General features: G+C 40.7%; 1 protein-coding gene and 1 pseudogene across 6 annotated transcripts in view; one reads left to right on the top strand and one right to left on the bottom strand.

Moving 5' to 3' along the window:
- Positions 1 to 398: 398 nt before the first annotated feature.
- TAF1 (TATA-box binding protein associated factor 1) overlaps positions 399 to 25,048 on the bottom strand; it is a 96,825-nt gene continuing 72,175 nt past the window's right edge. For 3 of the 6 annotated variants that reach the window (XM_063721040.1, XM_024240824.3, XM_024240823.3), the window contains exons 33-38: positions 12,157 to 12,224; positions 11,527 to 11,643; positions 8,047 to 8,172; positions 6,695 to 6,851; positions 5,610 to 5,787; positions 399 to 2,591 (exon numbers count right to left, since the gene is read on the bottom strand). In XM_063721040.1, coding sequence (XP_063577110.1) covers positions 2,369 to 2,591; positions 5,610 to 5,787; positions 6,695 to 6,851; positions 8,047 to 8,172; positions 11,527 to 11,643; positions 12,157 to 12,224 — 869 coding nt within the window. In that variant the 3' untranslated portion in view covers positions 399 to 2,368. Of the gene's footprint in view, positions 2,592 to 5,609; positions 5,788 to 6,694; positions 6,852 to 7,150; positions 7,250 to 8,046; positions 8,173 to 11,526; positions 11,644 to 12,156; positions 12,225 to 25,048 lie in introns of all 6 variants that reach the window. The other 3 variants (XM_024240821.3, XM_024240822.3, XM_024240820.3) reach the window with 2 other exon arrangements.
- LOC112131199 (small nucleolar RNA U13) lies at positions 23,842 to 23,965 on the top strand (annotated as a pseudogene).

Here is a 25,048-nt window from a genome sequence, read left to right as displayed (position 1 = left end):
CAGTGTGGTGATGCGTGCCTGTAATCCCAGTTACTCAGGAGGCTGAAGCAGGAAAATCGCTTGAACCTGGGAGGTGGAGGTTGCAGTGAGCCGAGATCACACCACTGCACTCCAGCCTGGGCAACAGAGGGAGACTCCATCTAAAAAAACAAAACAAAAATAGGTGGCATGATAAATGTTGAAATGAACCAACGAATACCATGTACTCACCCAATCCCCCCAAAATTCTGGAAGCCACCTTCCATTCCTCCTTCTCTACCCCCAAATGCCAAGTCCTACTCCCTAAAGATCTCTCAAATCCATCCCCCTCCTCCCCATCCCAATGCCATAGCACCAGTTTGGGCTCCATTCTCTCTTACTTGAACTAGATCCATCCAAACCATTCTCCACACTACTGCTGGAATTTTTTAAAATTTTTATTACAAAAATAATACATACTTGTAAAAAAATTCAAACAATACAGAAATAAAAGCACAATACCCCACCCAGCATACATAACAAACACAGAAGCCCCCTCCCCTCCAATCCCATTCCTGGGGGATTATCATTGTGAACAGTTAGCATATATCCTTTCAGACTTTTACCTTTGCATACACAAGTATATATACAAACACATATAAATAAACACACATGGTTCTTTTACAAAAATGGGATCACATATATCTGTTACGTGATTCTTCAATTTCTTTCTTCATTCATTCATTACACAGATTTCTAAAACACAAACCTGATTACATCACTCCTCTAAGAGCTTATTTTCCATAATATAAAAATCATACACATTAACATCAAACACAAAGCTTGTGATGATATACTTCCTGCCCATCTTTCAGTCTCATCTCAGCCATTCCAGCATTAAAGGACTGGAATATAAACCACACTGAATCCTTCCTGGAACAAGGCAGGTACAAACAAACAAACAAACAAACTAGGAACACACTCTGCCATTTCTAGACTGTGGCCTTTCCCATTCTTGTTACACTTTGCCTGGACTTTTCCATCTGGCAAGCTTCTACTAATTCTAAAACAATCAGCTTAAAAATTACCTCTAGGAAGACTTCCCTGACTTTTCAGACATGATTACTCCTCTATTTCCCCTATACTTTATAACTAGCTTCTTAATTGCACTTATCTCACAGTACTATGATGATTTATTAACATGTTTTGAATTCCACTTTCCCTCCCCCAACTCAATGGTGAGCTCTTTGGGTAAAAGGGATTTGTCTTATTTACCTTTGCATCCCAAGGATCTGATAGAGTGCTTATCATGAAAAGCAGATGCTCAGTAACATTATCTATTGAGGATTTTATGATTCTAGGAACATTTACTGAGTACCTACTATGCACAGAACCATATCCTAAGCATGAAAAGAAACAGAAGACACAGTCTTTGCCCTAAGAAACTTACCATTTTCCTACCATTTCCCCTGGGTGGGAGGGACAGAAAACATTTAGGTGGCAACATTATCATTTCTGACATATAGGCTGTTTCAAAATTTACGGTAATTTGCCTCCAATCCATTTAGGAACTAGGCATTGCGTAATTAAATAAATAATAAAATAATGGGCGGTTTGTCTCACAGGTTTAACTGTAGCACAGGGTCCACTAGAACCCAATTCTCTGTCCCAGCAGGAGGGCTCTCAACTGCTCCAGCCTGTAAATTAGAAAAGTGAGATGATACCATGCTTGGAAAAAAATTTTTTTTTTTTGAGACGGAATCTCACTCTTTCACCCAGGCTGGAGTGCAGTGGCGTGACCTCCACTCACTGCAACCTGTGCCTCCTGGGTTCAAGTAATTCTCCTGCCTCAGCCTCCCGAGTAGCTAGGATTACAGGCATACGCCACCACGCCTGGCTAATTTTTGTATTTTTAATAGAGATGAGGTTTCGCCATGTTGGCCAAGCTGGTCTCGAACTTCTGACCTCAGGTGATCTGCCCGCCTCGGCCTCCCAGAGTGCTGAGATTACAGGTGTGAGCCACCACGCCTGGCCAGAAATTTCCTAATACATCAAGAGGACATAAAGTTACTAGTTCTTTCATAATTTCCCCTCCTTCCCCAGGGAAAAATTATACCAAAAGCAATAAATGGAGTTAAATAAAGGAGGACACAGAAAAATGAGCTTGCTCTTTTTGGTAGTGGTAGGGGAAAGGGGGTTGCTTTGTTTTAAATCAAAGGGTGACATTGCCCCAGGAAGATTAGGAGAGGTGATTTATTATCATTTACTTACTACTTTTAAAAAGGCTACGGTGTTAGTTAATTTCATGATTTCAGGATCAGATACTGTACAAATATGAACAAATTGGGGAAAGGTGAACCACCTAGGCTGGAGAACAGGGAAGGCTGACCAAGGAGGCCCAAAGGAAGCCTCATTCATCAGAGTCCAAGTCACTGTCCCCAGCAATGGAGTGGAAATCCTCACTGTCCTCCTCGTCCTCTGACAGGTGGACCTGGCTTAGTACGCTCGGCCCAGAGCGCTGCTCTTCCTCCTCCTCATCTTCTTCCTCCTCTGATACCTCATACCCACCGATGCTGCTGAAGCTTGTGTCTTGGGTGTTCGACTTGGGATCAGGCTCCTCATAGCTCCCATAACTGAGAAGAGAAACATGTCATCTCTCAAGCTCGGACACCATCCTCTAGCTGACCATTCCCATTCTCAGTGCCACCAAAGGATCAGCCCATCTCACCTCCCCTGGACACTAAAGTGACTGGTTCTGGACTATTCTACATGTCCCTGAGAGTAAAATGACCCTGTTCAAAAACATCAACTTGCCAACATCATATACACAAGAACCTGAATGGAAGAAACTCCCTTACACCTGAACAACACACTGCCATCTTACATGACCATAAATGCTCTGACAGCCTCATGGTTTCATCTACCACTTACAGTATCCAATTAGTCAATAGTCCTGAAGATTCTCTCTTCAATATATCTTGTCTCTATCCCCTCCTTTCCATCCCTACTCTACCTGCCTTGGCTTAGTCCTTTGTTATCTCTGGCCTGCACTACTGAAATAAGTCGTCATGCCTCCAGTCTTGCTCTCCTCCAATTACTTCTTCACACTTCTGCCAGAGTGCTCTTTATTTTTTTGTTTGTTTGTTTATTCTTAATTTTACTTGAAAAAAAAAATCACACAGGTAATGCACGTTCACTGGTTAAAAAAATTAGAATATACACCAGAAAAAAAATTTAAAAAAATCATCAATAACCATCATCCAGAGATAATCTTTTGGTATACTACTTTTCAAAATTTTTTGTGAACTTTAGATGCTTAAACATTTTTTTTAATTTACAAAATCGGGATACTCTACATACTCTCCAGGAAATCTGCCCTCTTCATTAATGATTATAATGAACATCTATCTTTCCATGTCAATAAACATAACGTCTATAGCATAATTTTAATAGCTACATGGTATTCCACATATGGCTGTAACATGACTTAACAGTCTCTCACTAGGACATTTAAGCTGTCTCCAATTATTCCACTATTAGAAACAATGCTGTCATTAAACATCCTTACACAAACATCTTGATGGTATGTTAATTATTCCCATAAAATAATTTCCTAGATGTGGATTTTTTGGGCCAAAGGGGATGCACATTTTTAAATGTTTTTATTTATGATGATAAATAAATAAGCCTCTCTCCAAACCACCCCATTTTTATCAATCGACATTGCCACCAGTAGTTTGAGAATGCCTTTTTCCTCATAGCCTTTCCAAACACTAGGCATTATCATTCACTTTAATCACCAACATGATAGGTAAAAAATTGCACTTCATGGTTTTACTGCATTTCTTTATTAGGGGAGTTATTATTATTATTATTATTATTATTATTATTATTATTTTGAGACTGAGTCTTGCTCTGTCGCCAGGCTGGAGTACAGTGGCGCGATCTCGGCTCACTGCAACCTCTGCCTCCCGGGTTCAAGCGATTCTCCTGCCTCAGCCTCCTGAGTAGCAGAGACTACAGGTGTGACCAGGCCTAGCTAATTTTTGTATTTTTAGTAGAGACAGGGTTTCACCATGTTGGCCAGGATGGTCTAGATCTCTTGACCTTGTGATCTGCCTGCCTCGGCCTCCCAAAGTGCTGGGATTATAGGCATGAGCCACCGCGCCTGGCTGGAAGTTATTTTTTCATATGATATATTGGCCATTTACATTTCCTTTGTAAATTAGTTCATGCCTTTGACCATTTTTCTTTTGGGGCACAGGACAATCTTTCTAAAATGTAAATCTGGTCATACTATTCTCATTCAATGACTGCCCAGAACTTTCAGGCCCTTCATGATTTGGTATTTACCTACCTCTTTAAGTCATTTCTATCACATGAATTATAGATCTTACATGGATCAATCAAAAAATCTCCAGTCACACTGAGCTATGTGTGTTCTCTGAAAGTGTTTCATGCCTGTAAAGTATTTCATGCCCGTGTCTTCATATAGGCTCTTCCTAGTCTCTGGAATGCTCATTGCTTTCTTATTCGTTTAGCTAATTCCTATTCATATTTGGCTCAATTTCCTTCTCTAGCCAGCTCCCCTCCCTCCCCACCTCTACCCAAGTCCTAGAAAAACCCTGTGGTTGCCTAGCATAGCACTTTTCATATTACACTATGATTGCCTGTTTTACCTGTTTTAGGTTTCCTACTAGACTGATCTCCTTGAAGGAAGGGACCATATCTTAGTTGTTTTTGTACTTATGATAAATATGTGCTGAAGTAAAAAATTTTAATTTGTTTACAATGTTATTGCATATTATCTGCTTGCTGGTTAGATGTATCCAACATGTCCAAAGCCAAATCCAAATCCATTTTTTCCTCCTTTCCTGCCCCATCTAATGCGTATTCTTCCTCTTCCTCTACCAGACATCTCCATTCATTATTCATCTAACCTCCTTACCTCTTTATGTCCCTTTATTTTCCCCACTCCTGACAAGTCCCTGTTAATATCCTCATCATCTGTCTCACATTGTCCTAAGTTATACAAATTTGATGTTACTTCCTTTTCCTTAAACTGATGACTCCTATTACCCACAGGTTAAGGTCCAAAGGTCTTAGCATGCCTTTTAAAGTCCTTCACAATATAATCCCCCTTGCTACACTCCTGGAGCCTAAACTCCCCAACAACTTCCATTTGCTCTGGAACATACTTTGTGTTCTACTTCTGCGTCTTTGAACACACTGTTCCACCTATAAAGATCTCCCCACCCCCTGCCATACTACCTACTTAGTAAACTCCTATTAATCTTTTAAGGCCCAATTCAAATGTTCCCTTGTCTGTGAAACTTTCCCTGATAACTCCAAGCAGACTGAGACACTCCCTTCTCAGTGGTGCCTTGGCACTTTGTCTTACTTATGCTATAGCACTTATCACATTGTATTTGTAATGATTTGTTTGTGTCAGTCTCTTCCACTAGGCTGTGAGCTCCTCAAGGGCAGGATATGTTTTGTTCCTCTGTGTATCCCCAGGGCCTAGCACAGTGCCTGGCCCTAGTAGGTGCCCAGGAAATGTTTGATGGATGAAAAGTAATCTGATGCTGGGCCCCTCAACATCATAGCTGGGCACTGATGCCACAGCCCTGTAGCATGTTGCTGCCGATTACCTGATGTTGCTATCCTCCAAACCATGGGAAGCCTCCCCACCGTCTCCCTCATAGGACATCATGCTTTCTTCATTTTCCATGTCCATCCTTGTGTTCTCCTGAAGCATGCGGGGTTGTTTGGGTCTTATTCCACCAGATCCTACATCAGAGTCACTTCCACTTTCACTCAGCTGGATAGCTGTAAAAAGAGACAGATTCTGGTTCATCAAGAGTTAAGCTTGACAGATTTAACTTGATCTTTGGCTTGATCTTCCCAAACTAGTAACTCTCACACATCTACACTCCTATACTCCTCTCCTCAAATGCCTCTTATAACCGCCTAGGGTCAACAGCAGCAAGGTTTGTAGTTTAGAATCTGAATCTAAATAACAATTTTCTTTTCCATCTCATGCCAACCTGTCTGTATTTTTTCTACCATCTACTCCCATACTTTTCCTCAGCCATTGCCATTAATCCACAAAATATCCCCAAACAGGATTTTTCTTAATTTTCCTTCCCTGTTGCCACATATAACACTTGATCATTCTGTTCTCATCTTTTTTTCTTTTTCTTTGGAGACAGTCTCACTATGTTGCCTAGGCTGTAGTGCAATGGTATGATCATGGCTCACTGCAGCCTTGAAGTCCTGGGCTCAAGCGATCCTCCTGCCTCAGCCTCCTAACTGGAACTACAGGCACTCAGCACCACACCCAGCTAATTTTTATTTATTTACTTTTTGTAGAGACAGGGTCTCGCTATGTTGCCTAGGCTGGTCTTAAACTCCTGGTCTCAAGTGTTCCTCCTACCTTGGCCTCCCAAAGTGCTGGGATTACAGGCATGAGCCACTGTGCCCAGCCTTTAACAAGTATCCAGATCAAAGCTGTTACTTAGGCACTGTCTTTTCCACTGTTGTCTTTTGTACCTCCTGCTAATGAATATGATCACCCTACGCCTGAGTGCTCAGTACTCTCAGGTCTATTAATAGGAATTCAATAAAAGAGGCGGCTTCCAATAAAAGCATATGTGGCCAAGAGCGCCTATCCAGTCCAGTCCTGAGGATGCTATAGTGAGTTATAAAAGGAATAGAAGCAATGGTCGAGGCCTACCAGAGAAAGGATTGTCTCCTTCTTCATCACTCCCAGCATCTTCCTCATCATCTTCTCCTTCAGACATAAGCAAATCCTCATACAGGACACTGGCTTGAGGCTGTTGTACAGTTCCTTCCTCTTCATCTGCAAGATCACCATCTCCATCTTCACCTTCCTGAATGAGACCAGTTGGGGGTCAAAGTCCTATCAACTGACCATGTAAGAGACCAGAAGCCACCACCAGGCACTACCCCCTCCCCGCGCCGCCCATCCCTCCACTTGCTGCCTCACAAGAAGTTAAGTAATTATTTTTGGTGGATAGATTGTTTAGTTGGTCCCAAGGATTAAAGTCAGATTGGGGCTCACTAAGGAGACCCCCTGATATCATCTTAGGATTTGGCCTGCCCTGTACTGATGGGGCTCCTATCATATAAGGGTATAACGTAACCATAAGCTTTCTGTAAGCATACTCACTGGGGCTGGAGTCTTAGGTTTCCCATCCTCCTCATCATCATACCCTTCAATATCTACATCAGAGTCTTCCTCGCCCAGCCTACCTCGGCCCTGGCGCATCTGAGTAAGGAACACAAATAGCACATCATTGAGGGACGTGCCTGTAGGAGGAGTTAACCAAGGGCTCTCACCCAGGGTGGATGCTCCTCCCTGATATCCCAGCCAATCCCACTGCTAGTGGGGGCTGTTTAGACATCTCAAGGCATGCGCATTTTCCCCCATTCTTTGGAAATCACAGCCAGAGTAAAAAACCCAAAGAACAGGAAAGGCTCTTAGTCTACTCTTACTATATCATTACAAAGAGACTCTTCCTTTCTAACCCAAACTTTCCTTATAGCTTGTGTTGAACTCTTTGGGATAGAAAAACCCTCCTGGGTTTTACACTTTCCAGTGGAACCCTGACTGAGAATACCTGTAGAATTTCTGGCTTCAAACTATATCTTCTGATACCTCTAGAAAAGGCCAATTTTTAAAATTTAATTTTATAAATAATTTTAATTTAAATTATAATACACATACAGTAGGCCAATTATTTTGAACTGTCTGAGTGCAGTTGGTCGCTCTAGTCACCCATCAGGCTACTCTGATGCTTCACACCCTTTTTTCATACTTGTGTCTTCCCTGAAGTTCTGCTGTGCCTGACTCTGCCCATGGGGACAGACAGAATGTAACACCAGTCACACGACCTGCTGCCATCCCAACTTGAAATCCCATTTCTAAGCTTTCATTCCCAGGGCCAAAGGGCCCAGTCATTCTTGACATATGTCACATATCACCATCACCATCACCATCACCATTCCGCTAGCCCCACTTGCAGGCACAATACCAATCTTATAAAGAGAAAAAGAACATCCTACCTGTGTTACCTGCTTTTCTGGAGTGGCAGTGGGAATATCCAAGACAGACATATTGCTCTCATCTTGAAATACAGAGGCATCTCGAGACATACTGAGGGATGTGTTGGTATCATACAAATCAGGAGGCTGTGGCACAAAACATACAACTTAGCTTCTATCTAGGAAAGGGAAAATAAATACAGATAACTCCCCTTTAAGGCATTTACTGCAGAAAAAGATCATGCAGAGCAATTCAGTTAAAGAGAAACATAGTTTGACACAGCTTTACAGACAAGTTTTTGGGACTCTTACAAATGTTGCCTATTCTAATAGACAGGTGCCTGATGCATGTAATCAGAAGCCTGAAGCAGAAATGCACCAAAGCTATGGGACAATTTTATGTCCTAACAGCCTTTTTGGTCAATAACCTAGTTTTCTTCTAAGCCTTGTCTTTTGGTTTTTTAGGCCCAAGGCTTCATATCAGTGCTATTTTGATTGCTTGATTTGGAGACATCTAAGAGGAAATGGGATAAAGGAATTTCAATTCCAACAAGAGCATAGAATGCTTTGATAGTTTATGAGCCCATCAGAGGATGCTACGAAGCAAAATGGCATGGTGAAAAATCATAGGCCTTAGAGTAAAATGTCCTGGGTTTGAGTCCTGGCTCCAACACTTGCTAGTGAGTAACAAATTACTTAACATCTCTAAGCCTTGATTAACTCAACTATAAAACATGGATGATAATGTCTACCTCACAGGGTTGTTGTGAGAATTAAGAGATGTGTAAGTTCCTTACCCATGCCTGGTACTCAATAAATTATAGATCCCTTCCCTGTTTTCTGCCCTGAAAAGAACAGGGATTCAGCAAATGGACTATTCAGTGACAGGAGGGCAAGAAGGACTAGATAAAGTGCTCACAAAATAATGTAAAGTGAAAAGAGTAAGACACAAAACCATATTGATCAATTTCATTTTAAAAGTGTGTCTATAAACACAAATACATACGCTACAGATATGAAAGAAATAAAAATATTCACACTGGCTGATGTTACTTCTGAGTGGTGGAAGTGATTACAGGTAACTTATTTCTTGTTTTTATTTTCCAGTTTTCTCTAACGAACATGTTACTTTTATCAACAGATAAAACAGATATGAGTTACATTGTGTTTTTTAAAAAAGGAAACAAAACTGATTCAGAAGAGGGTCTTGGAGAAACAGAGGCAAAACAAAATTCAAAGCATTACAGAGCAGGTAAAACCAGTGTGGAACAAAAGAAAGGAAAAATAAGGGGATGAAATTTCTGCAAAACCCTACAGCACAGTGCAGAAAACTGCAAAGTCAACAGTTTTAGATAAGGTGTTAAGCTGAACAGATGATGCAATCCAAGTTAGGTGGAAATAGTTGAGTGAAAATACATTATTAGGCCGGGCGCGGTGGCTCACGCCTGTAATCCCAGCACTTTGGGAGGCCGAGGCGGGCCTGAGGTCAGGAGTTCGAGACCAGCCTGACCAACATGGAGAAACCCTGTCTCTACTAAAAATACAAAATTAGCCAGGCGTAGTGGCCCATGCCTGTAAAACCAGCTACTTGGGAGGCTGAGGCAGGAGAATCACTTGAACCCGAGAGGCGAAGGTTGTGGTGAGCCGAGATTGCGCCATTGCACTCCGGCCTGGGTGACAAGAGCAAAACTCCGTCTCAAAAAAAAAAAAAAAAAAGAAAATACATTATTGACCACCACCATTCAGAAGTTGAAAGGTATGATTACTATCATGCTTCTTACAACCAAAATTGTATTAAGGCAGGTTACACTTTTGCAAACACACTCTAATAACATTTGAGTTTGAGAGTAGTAATGAAAATAAAGTAAGGACAGTCACTCATGTACACCTTCCTCAGGTTAAGAGATAATGAGTTGGTTACTATCTTAAACTGTGAGTGAAGGGAATGATGAAAAGGTGAACTGGAATAATGAAGCAGTACTATCTAATCCTACTCTTCATAGGAAACCCTCTAACTGCACCAAATGACAGCTAATGCTCGAGAGAAATAGCTGACAGGTTTTACTTAGCCATTTGAGGTAGTCTGGGAGACGTAGTGAAGAAAGGAAGGTGACTTTGGGGTCCAAGGCTTTGACTCACCAAAGGACTAGGCTTAGGCTGTCCTAGAAATGAGCAAACCATGTACCATTCAATGGCTAGACTCTCCTGGGGAATGATGGCTAATACCCAGGCTTTAACTTACCAGAAAGTACCTTGTGGAAGCTGTGGGCCTATTAGCAAATAGGGCCTTCCTGGGCAACATCACTCACCCAAGCCCCCTTGACCCAATCTGCCCACACGCTCCAAGAGCCTTTCCTTGTTCTGGACCTTGAAGAAGTATCTGAGGGTTCTTTTATACCTGGCCCCTCAGTAACCTAGGTTGTGAGATGAAAGAGAGAGTAAAAGATAGATAGGGATAGTGCATGAACGAGATATAGAGACAGCAATAATCCAACAGAGGTCACATAGGTTGCATTATCAGTTCAGAGGGAAACCTGGATAGAATGAAAAAAAATTTTCCTGTGGGAATTGGCAGAGTTCTGCATTAAAATATCTGATTAAATTTGAAAGGGTCTCAGAGAACAGATAAAGATGTGTCGGGCAAATTAAATTAATTCATTTAATGTTTACAACAATCTTGAAAAGATTTCAGAGAAAAGGAAACTAAGTGAGAGATGTTAACTTTCCAAGATTACAAAGCTAGACAGCAGGAGAACTGAGACTCAAACCCAGGCCTGCTTTATGTCAACTCTTATGTACTTTCCACCCTACCATAGTGCCTCCAATACAGAAATCAAGCACCAGTGATATTCTGTTAAGTCCTATTCTTCAAATATGCAACTCTCTAAGAGTACAGTATGGAGGAAATATACTCTTAGTGTATTTCAAGGGTTCAGTTAGACCAGGAATACTAAAAATTTCTTATTTATTCTGCTCTCTCACTCTTTTGACATGAACATTTAAGAATATTATTAATACTACCTTTCTTCATTTACTAGGAGTCAATCCAGGAAAATGGGTGACTTCTGAGCTACACTGAGGTATCTCTGAGGGAATGAGTAATCAAGTGTCTGTAAGGCACAGGAACAATATGGCCCATGTCTGTAACTGAGAAGTCTACACTCTAGGGATGTTCTAGAGTCCCAAAATTCATGGACAAGAAAATTCCCGAGACCCAGAGGATGGCTGGGTCAGGGATCTGGTATTCCCAAACACTGCCTAAACAACTAAGGCCCCACCCCATTCATTCATCCCATAGCTGCCTCTTCTGGATTCAAGGCCACCAAGACCCATGGCCCTCACTCACCTTGGCCTTTGAGAAGACAAGAAAGCACACGAAAGGCATATGAAGAGGAAGGACAGAGAAGAATGGTATCTCAGTAAACAGATTTGTTAACATGCTCCCAATTTCCCAAACCAATAAGAAAACTATACGAGGAAGTACTTAGTCCTCAGACTCACCTGAGGCGTGTAGGGCCCTGGGGTCATTGGGTCCAGGCTTTCTAATTCTGCTTCCTCCAAAGCTGCTTCTTTAGCTGTACAAATATCCTTCTCAAGTTGAGTCAAATGTTCATCATACTGAGAAACAAAGAAAATAAATTCATTCAACATGTATTTTAAGTACTGGGGATACAAAAGTAAACAAAAGACAAAAATGTCTATCTTCATGGAGCTTATATTCTAGTGGCAGGACACAGATAATAATCAAAATAAATTAAGCAGGGAAGGAAATAGGGGATGTGGAGTTGGGGGGGTGGGGAATACTACATTTTAAAATAGGATAATCAGGGAAAGCTCCTTATTCAAGGGAACAGGATTTCAAAAAGCTAGATCTCAAGGGGACCTCTTTTATTTTTTGTGACAGGGTCTTGCTGTTGCCCAGGCTGGAATGCAGAGATATGGTCATGACTCACTGCAGCCTTGACCTCCCAGGCTCAAATGATTCTCCTACCTCAGACGAGTAGCTGGGACCACATGCGTGTGTACCACCAGACCCCACTAATTTTTAAATCTTTTTTTTGTAGAGATGGGGTCTCCTTATGGGGTCTCCTTATGTTGCCCAGGCTTAGGACCTCCATGTTTACCACCTACCTCAGTCAATGTCTGGTAACAGACGTTCACAATCTCCTGGGCAGTCTTAGTATACTGACTCTCAGGTCCTATAAATAAAATAAGAAAGTGCCATTATCTTTGCAGACTTGTTCCAGAATTTTACATTCTGTCATCAGCAGTGTGTCCCATTATCCTAGACCTAGAAAAATCATGCCTCAGCTTTAACTTGGACTCTTGTTCTACTTTCAGAGGCAGAAAATTTCAAACATATGCAATATAACACTAACATAATGAACTCCCATGTACTCACTAGCCAGCTTCAATGATTAACAGTCAATCTTGTTTCATTTACTTCAATTTTCAGACTCTTCTCAAATTGTTTTGAAGCAAATTCCAGCATCATAACAATTTTCCTCTAAAAATTGTTCAGTATGTGTTGCTAGGTTTCACCATGTTGGCCAGGCTGCTCTTGAACTCCTGGCCTTAAGTGATCCGCCCCCCTCAGCCTCCCAAAGTGCTGGGATTACAGGCATGAGCCACTGTGCCCAGCCTAAGGATGCTTTTAATAAACAATTATGTCTGATAATATAATGGTGGATACATGTCATTATACATTTTTCAAAACCCATACAATGTATACCACCACCAAGAATGAACCATGGACTTGGGGTGATAATGATATGTCAATGTAGGTTCACCAGCTAACACAATTAATATAACACCCTGGTGCAGGCTGTTGTTTTTATTTTGAGACAGAGTTTCGCTCCGTCACCCCGGCTGGAATGCAGTGACATGATCATGGCTCACTGCGGCTCTGAACTCCTGGGTGCAGGCATGCGCCACCATGCCCATTTTTCTTTGTTTGTAGAGATCGGGGGGTCTCACTATGTTGCACAGGCTGGTCTTGAACTCCTGGCCTAAAGAGATCCTCTTACCTTGGCTTCCCAAAGCGCTGGGATTACAGGCGTGAGCCACAACGCCCAGACTGGTGCAAGATGTTGATAACTGGGGAGGCTGTATGTATGTGAGGGCAGGGAGCATATGGGAACTCTCTGTAACTTCTGTTCAATTTTGCCATGAACTAAAGCTGCTCTAAAAACAAACCAACTATATCACATCTAAAATAATGAACAATAATCCTTTAATATTATCAAATAGCTGGCCAAGATTCAAATTTCCCAAATTACTTTATAAACACTCTTTTATATTTATTTCTTTGAATCATAACTCAAAAAAGGTCCATACATTGCATTTGGCTGATGTGTCTCCTTAAGACATTTTTACCTATAAGATGATTCTTAACTATATGGGTCCCCATATGGCCTTACTTATAAGTTGCAAACTGGTGGCTTGTAGTTTTGTTTGGCTCACATAAAAAATTAGTTCAGTTTGTAAAAATGGATTGAGCTATACACCCATAATACATAAAACACTTTTCTGTATCTAAGTTATATTTCAATAGAAGGCTTTTTTGAAAAAAACTTAGTTGATAACATTTAACAGCTGGGAGATTTCACATAAAAACCTAAATTGTCTGGCTTCTTTTAGAAAATTTAAAGATGTGGCCAAGACAAGCTCAGCATTCCCACAAGGCACCAATGGGCTGGGGCTGAGTAGCAGCTGTTCCTTTTAGATAAAGTATATGTTCTCCAGGTTATCATAGTCCCTCCCAGGTCTGCTTATCTTCTGCCTCGACCCTGAAGGCATTTGAGTTTTCAATCCCTGACTTAAATACTTAAAATGTTCTTTTAATATCCTGATCATTCACTTATTCATAAGACATTTTCTTAATACTTTTTGTGTGCCAGGCACTGGAGATGATAGAAATGAGTGAGATATAGGTCATATCCTCAAGAAGTTTATAGTCTAGTACAGTGAGATAGACTATAAACAAATAGGGCAATACAATGCAATGGAAAAACAGTGGCACAAAGAAGGAAGTGGCTGATTCTGGGAGGTAAGAGGGGAAGAGGAATTAAGAAAGCCTTCACAAGAGGTGATACCTAAATTGAACCTACTGTTTTATCAGGATATAAAGGATAAAAAACATACCACAGGCCAGGCGCAGTGGCTCAAGCCTGTAATCTCAGCACTTTGGGAGGCCGAGGTGGGGAGATCACTTGAGGCCAGAAGTTCGAGACCAGCCTGGCCAGCATGGCAAAACCCCGTCTCTACTAATAATGTAAAAATTAGCTTGGCGTGGTGGTGCATGCCTGTAATCCCAGCTACTCGGGTGGCTGAGGCATGAGAATCACCTGAACCCCGGAGGCAGAGGTTGCAGTGAGGCAAGATCACGCCACTGCACTCCAGCCTGGGCGACAGAGCAAGACTCTGTCTCAAAAAAAAAAGTCTCTTCCAGGTAAAACCTCTTACAAGTATAGGTCATTTATTCTTTAAAATATGTAAAATAAAGTTGTATCCTCACAGAAACTGCCTGTGCCAAACACAAACAAAAAAGAAAAGTCAATTGTCAAGATATTTAGAGTTGGGTGTGGTGGCTCACGCCTGTAATCCCAGCACTTTGGGAGGCTGGGCAGGATGATCACTTGAGCTCAGGAGTTCAAGACCAGCCTGGGCAATATGGCGAAACTCTGTCTATACAAATAACACAAAAATTAGCTGGGCGTTGTGGTGTGCACCTGTAGTCCCAGCTACTCAGGAGGCTGAGGTGAGAGGATCGGTTGAGCCCAGGAGGTTGAGGCTGCAGTGAGCCATGATCACTCCACTGCACTCCAGCCTGAGTGACAGAGCAAGACTCCATCTCAAAAAAACAAAAAAAGAAAACAGAAATGTTGCTGGAGAAAATAGGCTGCATACAGGTTACAGGCCTCCTTCACCAAGCCTGTACAATGGTAGTTCATTACAGTATAGGCTCTTCTACCTATAGGGACCTGCCTCATGGCTAAAACCCCAGCCTATAAATTAGGAATTCAGCCTTTATTCTACTTTAGTTTCGAAACTTAAACATGAACCAACCGCTCAATATCTCAATTCCCTCACTTTATAATACAAGGAAAAATTAGTTTTATACATTCGTGAAGTTTCTTACTTTAATCCATTTTGAAAATGGGACCTCTTACCCATTTTCTTTGCAACACATCACTCTAAGAAATATCCACTAATGGCTGGGCGCAGTGGCTCATGCCTGTAATCCCAGCACTTTGGGAGGCCGAGGCAGGCGATCACCTGAGGTCAGGAGTTTGAGACCAGCCTGACCAACATGGAGAAACCCCGTCTCTACTAAAAATACAAAATTAGCTAGGCGTGGTGGCACATGCCTGTAATCCCAGCTACTCGGGAGGCTGAGGCAGGAGAATTGCTTGAACCCGGGAGGCAGAGGTTGCGGTGAGCCGAGATCGCGCCATTGCACTCCAGCCTGGGCAAAAAAAGCTCTCAAAACAAAACAAAAAAATAAATAAAAATACAAAATTAGCCAGGCGTGGTGGTGCATGCCTGTAGTCCCAGCTACTCGGGAGGCTGTGGCAGGAGAATCACTTGAACCCGGGAGGCAGAGGTTGTGGTGAGCCGAGATCACACCATTGTACTCCAGCCTGGGCAACAAGAGCAAAACTCTGTCTCAAAAAAAAAAAAGAAAAAAGAAAGAAAAGGAAAAAGAAAAGAAAAGAAATATCCACTAATACCTCTAGAATATTAAAAAAAAACCCACACTTACTTGCATAGCTGATACACTTATGTGTTTGATATTAGCTGTTTGTGTCAGTTTTACACAGTCCATGTTCTCAACAGTTACAAGAGCTTCAGCTATTAGACTCTATTACACTATTATATGCAAAGGAGCATTTAAGTCTTTCTAATGAAACATGCTGGTGGAACTGGCAAACCACTGTTAACATAGTGGATAAAAATATCCACTGTGATGTCTTCTTATCCCTACCTATACCAGGAGTTCTTATGAGAGAGAGAGCTATGAATCCCTTAGAACCAAAGAGATCCATAACCATCTCCATAAATCTAAAAATATCGTTCTACATTCTGGAGCAATCAGGAGCTTACTAAAAGTAGGATGATCAGCTATAGGTTTTGTAGCTTAGGAAGAAATGAGGAATCCAAGTAAAGAGACAAAGACAATAGAGCCTCTACAGGAATAGTAAAGTTGCTAAAGCTCCTGTAGGGGGGCTAGGAAGAAGATTAAACAGAACTGAACTCCAATTCCCAGTCCCTGAAGGGTTACTACAAAGAAAACCAGAATTCAGTTATAAAGAATTTCTAGAATGACACCAAAATGAATGAAAGATAATCTGTGACTCGTCACTGTAAGAATAAGCTACCCACTCATGAAAAAGAATGTTTTTTCTGAGTATATTTTGCTTTTTCTCTCTCTTTTTGTTAAATCATGGCTGAAGCAACTCTACATGTCACGTTGGAGAAACGTTATTTATTTATACTTTGCCTCATACCAAATAAGGAGCGGTAGGGTCTACAGAATCACATACAACTCAAATTCAAATGTCCTTAAATAGAGAGAATGCCAATGACAGCTTTGGAAAGTTGATATTCCACCAAGAAAATTCCTTTTCTGGTTTCTAAGTTAATTTCCTTCTGTATGGTGATGTGAGAAGAAACGCAAGTCACAAGCTTCATGGTTCCAGTAAGGGGGGAAAGCAAGCATTATTGCTATATATATATTTTTTTTTGATACAGTGTCTCGCTCTGTCACCCAGGCTGGAGTACAGTGGCGTGATCTCTGCTCATTGCAAACTCCGTCTCCCAGGTTCAAGTACTTCTCCTGCCTCAGCCTCCCCAAGTAGCTGGAATTACAGGTGTGCACCACCACACCCATCTAATTTTTTAGCAGAGACAGAGTTTCACCATGTTGGCCAGGCTGGTCTTGAACTCCTGAGGTCAAGTGATCTACCTGCCTCGGCCTCCCAAAGTGCTGGGATTACAGGCGTGAGCCACCACGCCCAGCCTATTGCTGCTAAGTTTCTGAAAAGATTCAGAGAAAAACACCAGTCAAGTTGGTAAGCACCCCGGGCACTAACGAGAAGAGGGGATTTGTGATCACTCCTAGGCTCACGTTTCCCTTGAGAACTCTTCCACAAATACTAAAAATAATTCCTCCCTAAGAAAATGAGTACTCTGTCAAAACAGCATAAATTATTATCTTGACAGTGGATGGCGTGAGGATATGCATTTGTTCCAATGTGAACCATTAAAATTAAAAAATAAAAGCTCAGTAGAAGTAGAAAGTTAAAAAAAAAAAAAAAAGATCAGTGCCAGATATAAAAAGAAGAATCTGCATACTAAATTCCTAAAGAAATTAGAATTACTAAATGCAACTACACATAGTCCAGATCCCAAAGAGATGAGCTCTGACTTTGCAATTCTTAGATGTTTATCTTCAAACTAGATCCAAAACAAGTGAAAATTAAAGAGAAGTGAATCTAATCTTTCACAATATAGCTAGGCTCCTTACCTTATGTAGAATGAAGATCAAATGTAAATTAGGATGTTTAGTTTCCAAGATTAAGAGGTTCAGTCTCTCAAACCAGAGTAACATAATCTCACTCAGAATCTAAACTAGAAATTCAAGAAGGCAGAAACCATCCAGAGGGAACTGGGGTAATAAATCTCACTGGTCAAGGGCCTATTTGATGAAAAGCCCAAAGACCCTGAAAATGTTTTTTTTCTCAAAAATGAAACACCATTCCATTTAGTAACTTAAAAATATATAAATGAACAGATAGCTTTGGCTAAAAATATATCCTCATTATCTCTACAACTAGAAAAATAAACACCTCAAAACACCTTTTCCTATATAGTAAAATTTATAATACTTCACACCAAATCTAATACTGGCTAATGGGATGGTAGGAAGGGAAGAACAAGATTTTTCCTTTTCACCTTATACAATTCTATGCTGTTTCATTTCTTCAATGAACATGTATGTAATTTTTATAAAATTTTAAGTTATAGACTTTAATTTTACAGGAATAATTTTTAAAGTATTGATTATTCCCAGCGTTAAAGAGGTTGTAGGGAAACAGATATTTTCCTTCACTGTTATTTTGACTATAAACAGGTATAGCCTTTTGGAACACAATTTCAAAATATCAAGATTTCCTACAGAAATTTTGCACAAGCACACATCAATAAGATATAAAATAGTGAACAACTAGGCCGGGCACAGTGGCTCACACCTGTAATCCTAGCACTTTGGGAGCCTGACGCAGGTGGGTCACCTGAGGTCAGGAGTTCGGGACCAGCCTGGGAAACATGGGGAAACCCCATCTCTACTAAAAATACAAAAATTGGCCTGGCATGGTGACGCACACCTGTAATCCCAGTTACTTGGGAGGCTGAGGCACAAGAATCGCTTCAATCCGGGAGGCAGAGGTTATAGTGAGCTGAGATCATGCCACTGCACTCCAACCTGGGTGACAGAGACTCTGTCTCAAAAAAAAAAAAAAAAAAAAAAATAGTGAACAACTGTCTGCAAGCCAGCATTATGGAAATACTTTAAATGCCTATCAATAGGAGAATGGTTAAATAATGATACATACATCCATGCTAAGAAATAAGTTTAAAAGAATGTAGAGATCTATATGTACTAACATGAAAAGAGAATCAGTAAAGATGTCAGTTCTCCCCAAATTGATCTATGGGTTTTAACACAATTCTTACCCAAATCCCAGTAAGATGTTTTTGTAGATATAGACAAGCCCCTTCTAAATTTAGTGGAATGGTAAAAGAACTAGAATATAAAACAGTTTTGAAAAAGAGTGAGAGGAATCACTCTACCTGATAGTAAGACTTCTAGAAATAAACCAACACACTCAACTGATTTTTGATAAAGGTGTACATACAGGGCAATTCAATGGAGGAAGGACAGTTTTTTCAATAAATGATGAAAAACTGGACATCCATAGGCAAAAAAAGAACTTCAACCTCAACTTCAAACTGTGCACAAAAAGTAATTAAAAACGGATCATGGACTTAAGCGTAAAAGGCTACAACTGTAAAATTTTAGGAAAAAACGTAAGAGAAAACCTTTGTGATCTGAGCTGGGGAAAGACTTTTTTTTTTTTTTTTTTTTTTGAGATGAGTCTCACTCTCTCGTTCAGGTTGGAGTGCAGTGGCATGATCTCAACTCACTGTAACCTCTACCTCCCAGGTTCAACCAATTCTCGTGCCTCAGCCTCCTGAGTAGCTAGGATTACAAATGTGCACCACCACACCCACCTTTTTTTTTTTTTTTTTTTGTATTTTTAGTAGAGACGGGTTTCACACCATGTTGACCAGGCTGGTTTCAAACTCCTGACCTCAAGCAACCCACCCGTCTCGTCCTGCTGACTTCTTAAGAGATACAAACACTGGGCTGGGCGCAGTGGCTCATGACTGTAATCCCAGCACATTGGGAGGCTGAGGCGAGCAGGTCACAAGGTCAGGAGATCGAGACCATCCTGGCTACGGTGATCCCATCTCTACTAAAAATAGAAAAAATTAGCCGGGCGTGGTGGCGGGCAACTGTAGTCTCAGCTACTCAGGAGGCTGAGGCAGGAGAATGGCATGAACTCGGGAGGCGGAGCTGGCAGTGAGCTGTTCCAGCCTGGGCGACAGAGCGGAGACTCCTTGTCTCAAAAAAAAAAAAAAAAAAAGAGAGAGAGAGAGATACAAACATGGGCCACGCCTGGGGACTCAAACACCTGTAATCCCAGGACTTCGCCTTGACCTCCTGGCTCAGCCTTGACCAAAGCCTTGACCTCCTGGGCTCAAGCAATCCTCCCATCTCAGCCTCTCAAGTAGCTGGGACTACGGGCATGCACCACCAAACACAAATTTTAAAAATTTTTTGTAGAGATGGGGTCTCACTATATTGAGTAGGCTGGTCTCGAACTCCTGGGTTCAAGCAGTCTTCCCACCTTGGCCTCTGAAAGCACTGGGATTACAGGTGTGAGCCACTGTGCCTAGCCTGAGAGATACTATTAAGGGACTGAAAAGGTAAGGCACAGACTGGGGAGAAAATCTCTGCAAATCATATATGTAATAAAGGTCTTGTACCTAGAATATATAAAGAACCCTCAAAACTCATTAAGAAAACAGGCCGAGCGAGGTGGCTCACGACTGTAGTCCTAACACTTTGGGAGGCTGAGGAAGGCAGATCACTTGAGGTCAGAAGTTCAAGACCAGTCTGGCCAACATGGCAAAACCCTGTCTCTACTAAAAATACAAAAATTAGCCGGGCGTAGTAGCAGGCGTCTGTAATCCCGGCTACTTGGGAGGCTGAGGCAGGAAAATCACTCAAACCTGGGAGGCGAAGGTTACAGTGAGCCAAGATTGCGCCACTGTACTCCAGCCTGGGCGACAGAGCAAGACTCCGTCTCAAAAAGAAAACACAAGCTGGGCGCAGTGGGTCATGGCCTGTAATCTCAACACTTTGGGAGGCTGAGGCAGGCAGATCACTTGAGTTCAGGCATTCGAAACCAGCCTGGCCAACATGGTGAAACCCCATCTCTACTAAAAATACAAAAAAATTAGCCGGGCATTGGGGCAGACGCCTATAATCCCAGATTCTCAGGAGGCCGAAGCAGGAGAATCGCTTGAACCTGGGAGGCAGAGTCTGCAGTCAGCTGAGATCGCGCTCAGCCTGGGTGACAGTGTGAGACTCTGTCTCAGAAAAAAAAAAACAAAAAAAAAAACCACACAATTAAAACTGGGCCAAAGACAGGGCACTCAGGCAAGAGAAAGAAATAAAGGATATTCAATTAGGAAAAGACGAAGTCAAATTGTCCCTGTTTGCAGATGACATGATTGCATATCTAGAAAACCCCATTGTCTCAGCCCAAAATCTCCTTAAGCTGATAAGCAACTTCAGCAAAGTCTCAGGATACAAAAATCAATGTGCAAAAATCACAAGCATTCTTATACACAAACACAGAGCCAAATCATGAGTGAACTCCCATTCACAATTGCTACAAAGCGAATAAAATACCTAGGAATCCAATTTACAAGCGATGTGAAGGACCTCTTCAAGGAGAACTACAAACCACTGCTCAATGAAATAAAAGAGGACACAAACAAATGGAAGAAGATTCCATGCTCATGGATAGGAAGAATCAATATCATGAAAATGGCCATACTGCCCAAGGTAATTTACAGATTCAATGCCATCCCCATCAAGCTACCAATGACTTTCTTCACAGAATTGGAAAAAACTACTTTAAAGTTCATATGGAACCAAAAAAGAGCCCACATTGCCAAGACAATCCTAAGCCAAGAGAACAAAGCTGGAGGCATCACGCTACCTGACTTCAAACTATAATACAAGGCTACAGTAACCAAAACAGCATGGTACTGGTACCAAAACAGATACAGACCAATGGAACAGAACAGAGGCCTGAGAAATAATACCACATATCTACAACCATTTGATCTTTGACAAACCTGACAAAAACAAGAAATGGGGAAAGGATTCCCTATTTAATAAATGGTGCTGGGAAAACTGGCTAGCCATATGGAGAAAGCTGAAACTGGATCCCTTCCTTACACCTTATACAAAAATTAATTCAAGATGGATTAAAGACTTAAATGTTAGACCTAAAACCATAAAAACCCTAGAAGAAAACCTAGGCAATACCATTCAGGACATAGGCATGGGCAAGGACTTCATGACTAAAACACCAAAAGCAATGGCAACAAAAGCCAAAATTGACAAATGGGATCTAATTAAACTAAAGAGCTTCTGCACAGCAAAAGAAACTACCATCAGAGTGAACAGGCAACCTACAGAATGGGAGAAAATCTTTGCAATCTACCCATCTGACAAAGAGCTAATATCTAGAATCTACAAAAAACTTAAATTTAAAAGAAAAAATCAAACAACCCCATCAAAAAGTGGGCAAATGATATGAACAGACACTTTCAAAAGAAGACATTCATGCAGCCAACAGACACATGAAAAAACGCTCATCATCACTGGCCATCAGAGAAATGCAAATCAAAACCACAATGAGATACTATCTCACACCAGTTAGAATGGCAATCATTAAGAAGTCAGGAAACAACAGGTGCTGGAGAGGATGTGGAGAAATAGGAACACTTTTACACTGTTGGTGGCAATGTAAACCAGTTCAATCGTTGTGGAAGACAGTGTGGCGATTCCTCAGGGATCTAGAACTAGAAATACCATTTGACCCAGCCATCCCATTACAGGGTATATACTCAAAGGATTATAAATCATGCTGCTATAAAGACACATGCACACGTATGTTTATTGCGGCACTATTCACAATAACAAAGACTTGGAACCAACCCAACTGTCCATCAATGATAGACTGGATTAAGAAAATGTGGCACATATACACCATGGAATACTATGCAGCCATAAAAAAGGATGAGTTCATGTCCTTTATAGGGACATGGATGAAGCTGGAAACCATCATTCTGAGCAAACTATCACAAGGACAGAAAACCAAACACCGCATGTCCTCACTCATAGGTGGGAATTGATCAATGAGAACACCTGGACACAAGGTGGGGAATATCACATACTGGGGCCTGTCATGGGGTAGGGGGCTGGGGGAGGGATAGCATTAGGAGAAATATCTAATGTAAATGACGAGTTAATGGGTGCAGCACACCAACATGGCACATGTATACATAGGTAACAAACCTGCACATTGTGCACATGTACCCTACAAAAAAAAAAGATACAAAATTATAGCTAGATAGGAGAAATAAGTTCTAGTGTTCTATAGTGCCGTAGAATGACTATAGTTAATAATAATACAATATATAGTTTCAAATAGCTAGAAGGATATTGCACATTCTCAACACAAAGAAATATGATAAACATTTGAGATGGTGGATGTGCTAATTACTCTGATCTGATAACTATAAATTATATGTATGGAAATATAATTATGTGCCCTCGAGAATATGTACAATTGCTGTCAATTTAAAAAATTTAAAAACTGTATCATTGAATCTTTAAGACACTAAAGTTAATTTATTTATATAACAAATTTAAAAAATTTCTTATGCTGTTTTTCAAAAATCATAGCTTTTATGACTTCATATAAATATATCTGAAATAACTATGATATGTTTTTGTAGTCTAATAAAATTTGTACTGAATTCCAAACAATAAAAATAAAAAATAAAACTGGGCCAAAGAAATGAACAGTCACTTCACCAAAGAAAATATACAGATGGGGCTTGGCACCATGGCTTTGGGAGGCTGAGGTGGGAGGATCACTTGAAGCCAGGAGTTCGAGACCAACCTGGTCAACATCATGAAACCCTGTCTCTATTAAAAATACAAAAATTAGCCAGGCATGGTGTTGCGTGCCTGTAATCCCTGCTACTCAGGAGGCTGAGGCACAAGAATTGCTTGAACCCAGGAAGCGGAGGTTGCAGTGAGCAAAGATAACAAGAAGAAGAAGAAAGAAGGAAGAAAGAAGAAGGAAGAAGGGAGAAAGAAGGAGAAAGAAGAAGGGAGGAGGAGGAGACACAGACGGCACATGAAAAGATGCCCAACATCATTAGCCATTAGAAAAACACAATGTATTTGAGGAAATAATTTTAAGACCGAGAGCAAGAAAATGTCTTTAATTTAAAAAAAGAAAAATGCCAAGTAAAATCACAATAGAAGAACAGCTAAAATTTTAAAAAGTGGTAATAGTGAATGCTGCAGAGAAACTGGATCACATACATTGCTGGTGGAAATGTAAAATGGTACAGACATTCCAAAAGTGTGGCACAATCTTTTTGTAGTTCATAAGCTTATGATGACGTGTGATGACATTGGGTTTTCACGTTCATGTGTGAGATGTGCCTCCCTCAAGCCTTATTACAACGCCAATACATTTTTTTTCCACATCTGATGTGGAAAAAAAAAAAAATGAAATAGTGCGGTGTCTTGTAAAACTAAACATATACCATTCTATTCTTGGGCATTTATCCCAGAGAAATGAAAAATTAAACTCATCCAAAACCCTGTCTATGATTGCTCACAGCAGCTTTACTCATAATGGCAAAATAGTGAAAATCTGAATGTCCTTCAATGAGTAAATGTTTGAACAAACGCTGGTACAACCACACAATGGAACACTCAACAATTTAAAAAATGAACTACTGATACAACAATTTAGATGGACCTCAAGGGAATTATGCTTTGCGAAAAAAGTCAATCTCAAATAGTTACATATTATACTATTCCATTTATATAACATGCTCAAATGTCAAAACTATAGAGATGGAGAACAGATAAGTGGAACAGGAACAGTGGTGGGTGTGGTGATGGGCGCGTGTGTGTGGGGGGTGCAGATACAAAGAACAGGGAGTTCCTTTATGGTAACAGTTCTAAGTCTTGATTGTGGTGGTGGTTACAGAAACATATATATGGCACGAAATTGCACACACTTATGCACAAATGAATAAATTTTTTAAATGGTGATAACTAAGTTTTGTAATTTATTTAAAAGTAATGTACCAATATAAATTTCCTGGTTTTGATATTGAACTACAGCTATGTAAGATATCGCCATTGAAGGAAGCTGAGTGAGAAGCCCATAGGACTCTGTACTATTTCTTGCAACTTCCTCAATCTATAATTATCTCAAAATAAAAAGGATCAGAATACATTCATGAGCAAAAAAGAGCAAATTACAGAATAAAACAAAAACTTGAAAAACCTACACGTAATTTTCTTTTTGACTGCTCTTGCGGAACAGGCCTACCCTATGGGCAGTGTGCTGAGAGCAGCGTAATAAGTAAACACGTTTTGTCTAAGCATAGAAAAAAGTTCCTAAGACTATAGACCAAGCTGTTACCTGTGGGGAAATCAAAATATGGGAGACAGGAGTGGGAGGGCAGGCAGAGGCTTTAACTTTTAATTTTATATATTTCTAGATTATTTGATCTTTTTATAAGAGGTTTTGCTTTTTTGTTTTTTAAAAGGTCTACCTGA

This window comes from Pongo abelii, chromosome X (genome assembly GCF_028885655.2).
Source record: "Pongo abelii isolate AG06213 chromosome X, NHGRI_mPonAbe1-v2.0_pri, whole genome shotgun sequence".
NCBI lineage: Eukaryota > Metazoa > Chordata > Mammalia > Primates > Hominidae > Pongo > Pongo abelii.
This window is presented reverse-complemented; position numbering and strand designations above follow the sequence as displayed.